This window comes from Haliotis rufescens, unplaced genomic scaffold, assembly GCF_023055435.1.
Source record: "Haliotis rufescens isolate VD_foot unplaced genomic scaffold, xgHalRufe1.0.p SCAF_7, whole genome shotgun sequence".
Lineage (NCBI taxonomy): Eukaryota > Metazoa > Mollusca > Gastropoda > Lepetellida > Haliotidae > Haliotis > Haliotis rufescens.
Window position 1 is genome coordinate 20,439,777 of NW_025964361.1, and position 6,842 is coordinate 20,446,618.

Sequence of the window (6,842 nt, forward strand, 5' to 3'; positions counted from 1 at the left end):
GTGAGACAAATTCAATGTGTGTGTGTGTGTGTGTGTGTGTGTATGTGTGTGTGTGTGTGTGCGTGTGCGTGTGCGTGTGTGTGTGTGTTGTGAATACATTTAATAAAACAGATTACAAACATAAACCCCTGTATACAAAGAACACTTTTTATAACAAGATAACAGGTAACTTGCATACTTTGTTGCTTAAAGCTAGCAGCTCTCAGCAATATAACAGCTACATAACGGCAGTCTGTAAATAATTGAGTGTGGACCAGACAACCCTGTGATTGTCATCATGAGCATCAATCTACGCAATTTTGGGATACGATGCATCAACCAAGTCAGCAAGCCTGGCAACCCGATCCTGTTAGTCACCTCTTCCAACAAGCAAATTTGCTTTTTACGACAAACATGGAAGCTTAGTGCCACAACATCAATTTCAAGAAAAATTGGACAAGCTGAAAACCTACTGATCAAAATAAGCAAGGAAAATGTCTTACTTCCTAAGTAAAATGACTTTTTGCCCATGGCTTCAAAGCATGAGAAACAGTCATCGTAGAGCTTCCTGTCTCCTGATGTGAGGATAACCAATCGTCCCTCTAGGGCTGGCACCCGACTCCCAACAACAGGCGCTTCCAGGAACACGCCACCCCTTGCCATGATTGCCTGCAACACACACATACCAGTGCATCCAAACACATCATCACAGCAGTGTCGCAACACATAATTCCCTTACCAAATGTCCCAACACAATACACTCATATGGTGCTGAATAGTAGCAGGATGAAGCACTGATGCATCGGTGGAGCACAATTTTTTACTTCTTGATACAAGTATCGATCACAGTAGCACTCTAAGTAAAAAACATTGATTCTGACCTTAAATGTTTGCTTTAATAAGTGTTATTGGTAGCAAAAATGTAAATACTTTCATCCATTGTGCCATACTTGACACTGCCAAATGTATTTGGCCAACCTGTCTATGAAAAAGATGGCTTATACACCACATTTTGAAGGTATTTGGCAAGTGTCTAACATTAATAACATGATAAAAAATGCTATTCTGAAATCACCAGATAAACCCCATATTAAAAAAGATATTGTGATACGTATCGTGGAAATAATGAACCTCAACTATCAGTAATACCAAGCATCCTTACTCTCCAATGGTGAATAAGTTTGGTTTAATACCACTGAGGCAGGTTTCAGATGTTTACCATTTTGGGTATTTTGCTTACATGTCCAAAACAAATATGACAACAAATCTCTTCAAACCTTTGACCTTTAGATTCTGCTAGCTAATTGCAGTGTCTTAGACAACTGGGCCCACTTAGCACAAGTTGTCACTAAATGCTTTGTAAGTGACAAGTGATGCCCTATAGATCTATCCTGGACCTTGGCATTGAATGTATCAATCCCCCATATATAGGAACATGCCCTGATCACAGCCACCTACCTCTGCTACATCTTCCACAGTCTCCTCATCCACTGTGGACATCTCCACATAACACTTCCCTCGTGAGATTCCTTGTAGCACACCAGAGTTACCAAACACAATCTGCAACAGAATTTTCAGATGGTTACTATAACAGAATATGTAAAGTCATCTGTTGTCCAAAGCAGAAATTTATGTTTTCTTATCTACTGTTGTACTGGCAAACACAAAACATGTGCCACAGCATTTGGACGCCTAGATGTGTTGTCAAAAGACTAAAATGTACAAAACAGCAGATTTAACCAAAATTGCTATCAGCATTGATATTCGAATCTTTCCGCATTAATACTGAAAACAAATTTACAAATATGAAACAAGCAACGGATTATTTCTTTATCTGCAACAAGGAACGACACCATGCTTGTCACAAGAAGCGACGAATGGGATCAGGTGGTCAGGCTCACTGACTGTGTTGATTGCATGTCATCGTATCCCTATGGCATCGATCAATGCTCATGATGTCAATCGCTGAATGTCTGGTGTTGCTTCGATTATTTACAGACTGCCATTGACATATAGATGGAATATTGTTGAGTGAAGCGTTATACACTAGTGCTGATAGTGCTGATAGTGCTGATAGTGCTGATAGTGCTGCTACTCACATCTCGGACAGCTCCAGAGTCGGCCACACAGGTGAAGGTGATGTCACAGTTCTGGACAACATCATTTGGGGACGTACCACGCAATGCCCCTGCCTTCACAAACTCTCGACACTGAAAATATAAAGTATTATCTGAGCTAAACAAATCCATTAATTTAGTGTGTTTGTTGACACTGTACCAAGGCTGGATATGCAGGAAACTCCTCGCAGTGAGTGACGCGAGCAGAGGGACACTGAGCATCACTAGACTAATGTCTCTCTGGGTTCCTCCACTTGAATTTCTACAAATTCTATGTTCTCATCAGAGGAGAGGATCTTTTCAGAGGTCAAATCCCAAGGATGAAGAAAATTTATAGAAAAATGAAAACAATATGTCACAGAATTCTTAGAACAAGTTGTCTGCCTAGTATTAACGAAGATGAAACACTAATGTTTCTAAATCTGTAAAAATGAATGTACTATTGCAAAACATTGTTGCAATACACAACGGTTAAATCTATAATAACACCAAGTATCAACTCTTGAGCCTCCTAAACATTCCAAACAGAATATTTTGTCCCAAGCCATACAGATGTCCCACTTGTTTCCCAAAGTACACAGTAAAACACTGATGATTTGAGTGAGTGAGTGAGTGAGTTGGGTTATACGCCGCTTTGAACAGTATTCCAGTTATATCGCGGCGTGTCAGCTTAATGTGGGAGAAAAGCCCAAAATGACGCAGGAATCAGATGTTTACCACTTCAGCAAAACCCACGATCACGGGTATGGTGCTGACAAATCTACAAACACAATCGGGGCGAACCGGGATTCGAACCCACAATCATAGGTTTATGGCGTGCCCAAGGGACGCAACTCTGCACAGCGAAACGCGGTGCCTTAGACGACTGGGCCATCCGTGACCCCAATGATGATTTGAACACAACATGATGTCATCATAGGGAGAATCATATGCCAAAGTCCTGCTTCCTCAGTTTGGCAAAAATATCAGCCTCAAAACTGCATTATGAAAGAAAAGAATTTAAGAGCATTTAGAGCAGAAATGGTTCAGTAGCTTCTGAGCAGGAGATGTTTTCAGTGTCAGGAAATGCATTTTGAGAAAATTTAGGAGCAACGATAAAAAATAGGTCAAAATTTTAAATATCGCCAACAAAATGGTCGGGTAATGGCCATAAGAAAATTCAGCTTTCAGTGTGGCCAAAGCGCAACGGACAAGTAAAAATGTCAAAACTCAAAACATTGCAAGAAACAGAACATACAGCTGAGCCCTACTACACGTGTACATTTTGCAAAGGTAATGTCCAAAACTAGTTTTTTTAAATATGTCTAGCCGCGGCTGCCACATTAAACATTGGATTCAGACCCCCTAAACAAATTGTGGGAACAAACATGAAGTTTCAGCTTCATTGGTGCAGTGCTGAGAAGGAGACTCACGACGTAAGATGCATGCTGGACGAATGACTCATTCTACAATATGGTCATTGACAGTCATGTTTGATTTCTGATCAAGATGTCTTGAACAAACTTGACACTGCACAAGGTGACCATATCACAACCAAGTTTCAGTCCTTGGGGCCTTAAAGTTAATTAAAAGAAGATTTTTAAATTTCTAGAACAGACTGATAGGAAGCTTCATGCTAAATTTATTGAAAAGTCACAATCTACTATTTGTTTATTTGTTGTCTAAGGCAACTAATTGCATGGATCAATGCTGATGATATCAATCACCGGATTATCTGATACAGACTCAATTATTTTCAGATCACCGTCATATAGCTGACTGTTACTCTCCCCCTGACCCAAACAGGAGCTGATGTGTCTCACTATACTAACACAAAATGCACAAACCATTTAAGTTAGGACCATATCTTCCAATAACTAACAGAGCTCACTAAAACCCCGACTTCGAGTCAAACATATTCCTAAGTTCAAAACATTAAAAAAGCAATATTTTGTAAGAAAATCCATTTATCGAAATCAAACTTAGCACTGCACCTCTCCAATTGGTATAGAAACTGTATCCCCCAATTGGAAAAAAATTAGAATTAGAATTTAAGTCTCAAATGTTGAAGGAAAAACATATTCTAATTTCACAACATGAAAAATATCATATCACTTTTCCCCTAAAGAACTGTATTTGTTTTAGAAAATCCAAATTTTGAAATCAAAGTTTGCACTGCATCTCTCCTATAGGTATATAAAGTTTCACCAAGTTTGAAAAGAATCCATGTAGACTAGTAGTTTTCAAGGTATAGGTCGCAAACAAAATGTCCTTGGAAAGATATTTCAATGGTGATCCCCAAATCATGTGACTGGCAGACTTCGAATAATGAGTCATCCAAGATGAATATTGACTCTGAATATTGGCGTCTGGTACTAACATTTCAAGGTTCGCAGATAAGTTTCTGTAATGAAACAGAGGACAGTTTAATGGCTTCATAAACTTTTAAGTGAATTTCAGAATAACAAAACAAACAATTAATCTTGGTACAGACTGGCGAAGGGTCAGGTCCTTGTGTTTGCATACTGACCTGGTGAAGAGTAATCATTTGTATAATGTTACAATGCATGAGAAGAGTCCTGTATCATATGACTGATGACACTGCCCTGGTTAAACTAGCATGCTCCCGCTGGTAGTCAGTGCTCCAGGTGCTGTAGCATTAGGATGTATGTCTACTGCCTATCGATCAGCATGTACCAAGTATTACTTTAGCAGGCCGAGACATTGCAGTAATTATCCTGCAATCAATAACATATCAAAACTGCCAGTTCACTTTGTAAACAAACTCCCACTGACATATAACCTCCTCTTTGAAAGTACATTGGGTTTGAATCCTAGAATCCTATACAAAATACATTCAGTGTTTTACTTTGCCCTACAAATCTAGGATTACAGGGGACCCCCAATCATTAATTTCAAGATACAAACAGGAAACATCAGAGCCCGGTGAAGGTTTTGTTTATTGTTTAACACAGCACTCAGCAATATTCCAAATATCTGTAAATAATCAAGTCTGCTCCAGATAATCCAGTGATTGACATCATGAGCATTGATCTACGCAATTAGGATACGATGACATGCATCAACCAAGCCAGAGAGCTGACCACTCGATCCCATTAGACGTCTCTTAAGACAAGCATATAATCACTTTTTACAGCAAGCATGGGTTGCTGACGACCTATTCTACCCCGCATCTTCACGAGTTCCTGTATAGTAATGAAATAATGTAATGTAGTGTACAATTTGCTAATTACTGTAATTGCAGGACTTTTGTCAAGAATTGGGTAATTGTTTTTATCTGCATCCATACCATACATTTGTTATTGGACATACATATCTGTGTCGTGTTAAACCCTGTACATTGAGGATGTGGACCAAGGCATGCAGGGTTGTGATCCTGCTCATCCCTTGCCATGGAACAGATACCCGTGCAAATTTCACCTGTCTTTCATTAATTCTTACAAAGCTGCAATATTCACATTTCTGATAAAGAACCTCATATTGAATGTGGAATTTATGTTATGTCGGTTCTCATTGTAACAATATGGAAGTTGAAACCAGACCTTCCATATAAACAATCAACCCCATTGCCAATACCCAGTGACTAAACCATTTACCCATGTTGAATCAAGATGGGAGCCATTTCAGCTGTTCTGATATGTAACCAAGATGACTGTTAATAAATGCTGTAAATCTGGTGAGTATTTTGGGCAGGAAAGACCTGTGAAAGTGAAAAGAGATCCACATGCAGAATACTTTCCTATTGTTTAAGCAGGAAAGTAAGGTAGCTCACAGTTTGAAGCTCATGCTGCCAAACTCATAAACATTGTGTCACAATAATTCTAGTCCCAGTTAGGGTTAGTGGTGACAGGTCAGCAGGAATTTAAAGAGTTGAGTTACCCACTGCACAACAGCCATACTGCCAGCACACACAGGGCTGGCTATGTTACCCAACACCCTGCCTGCATGTCAACCCGCACTGCCACCAGTGTTACCCCTATAGGCCAGTACAGTCAAGGAGTGTGAGGCTGTGCTGTCATGTCTCTGCTGCTTATCTATATCACGTGATCAAGGGCATAACATAACAGACAAAGTAGCGATAGCAATTCCCTTACAGGATCAATCGCTAATAATGCCACATGCAGTCGCTTTATTGCTAAACCATTACTGGGCTCTCTGCCTGGGCCCTGGGGATCACGGACAGCGCTGAACAAACACATTCTTTTAGTCAGCTTACACCAGCTCCATCGTATCAATACTGGATTACGTGAATAGGTTTGGGAGAAATCAGTTACCACTAACCCAATGATAACAAATTATTCAATCAAATCTTTCTGCTATAGTTGCAACAGTGAATCCCCATCAACCGTTGCAAGCATCACTGATGGGTTTTCAATGTGCCATATTTGCATAAATGAGAGTAAAACAGTTTTGTATCAATGTCCCGGTGTTACCTGTGTTCAGGTGTTGGAAGTAGTTGCTAGGTAACTGTGCCATCATAAACCAGTTGCATCTCTATTTAAGAATTATGCTCAGTTTCATGAATTGATCACTAAATAACAATGAGAAACCATACAAAAAAGACAAACATTTATTCCAAATGAATCATACCTTCCAACAGTTATTCTGGAAATGTTTTTAAGATTTATCACAACAGTGTCATGCTGAAAAATGTCTTCCCCTTGCTTTTATTCATAACAAATGTTCCTACTTTGACTGAGAACAATAAACCTAGAAACCTAGTTAACAGGATGTATTCATTTCACC

General features: G+C 39.4%; 1 protein-coding gene across 6 annotated transcripts in view; it reads right to left on the reverse strand.

The window, feature by feature from the left end:
* Positions 1-6,842, reverse strand: part of LOC124139819 (putative oxidoreductase GLYR1) — a 107,023-nt gene that overhangs the window by 18,820 nt on the left and 81,361 nt on the right. For all 6 annotated transcript variants that reach the window (XM_046507166.2, XM_046507171.2, XM_046507170.2 and 3 more), the window contains 3 exons: positions 2,079-2,189; positions 1,438-1,539; positions 483-648 (listed from right to left, as the gene is read on the reverse strand). In XM_046507166.2, coding sequence (XP_046363122.1) covers positions 483-648; positions 1,438-1,539; positions 2,079-2,189 — 379 coding nt within the window. The remainder of the gene's footprint in view (positions 1-482; positions 649-1,437; positions 1,540-2,078; positions 2,190-6,842) is intronic.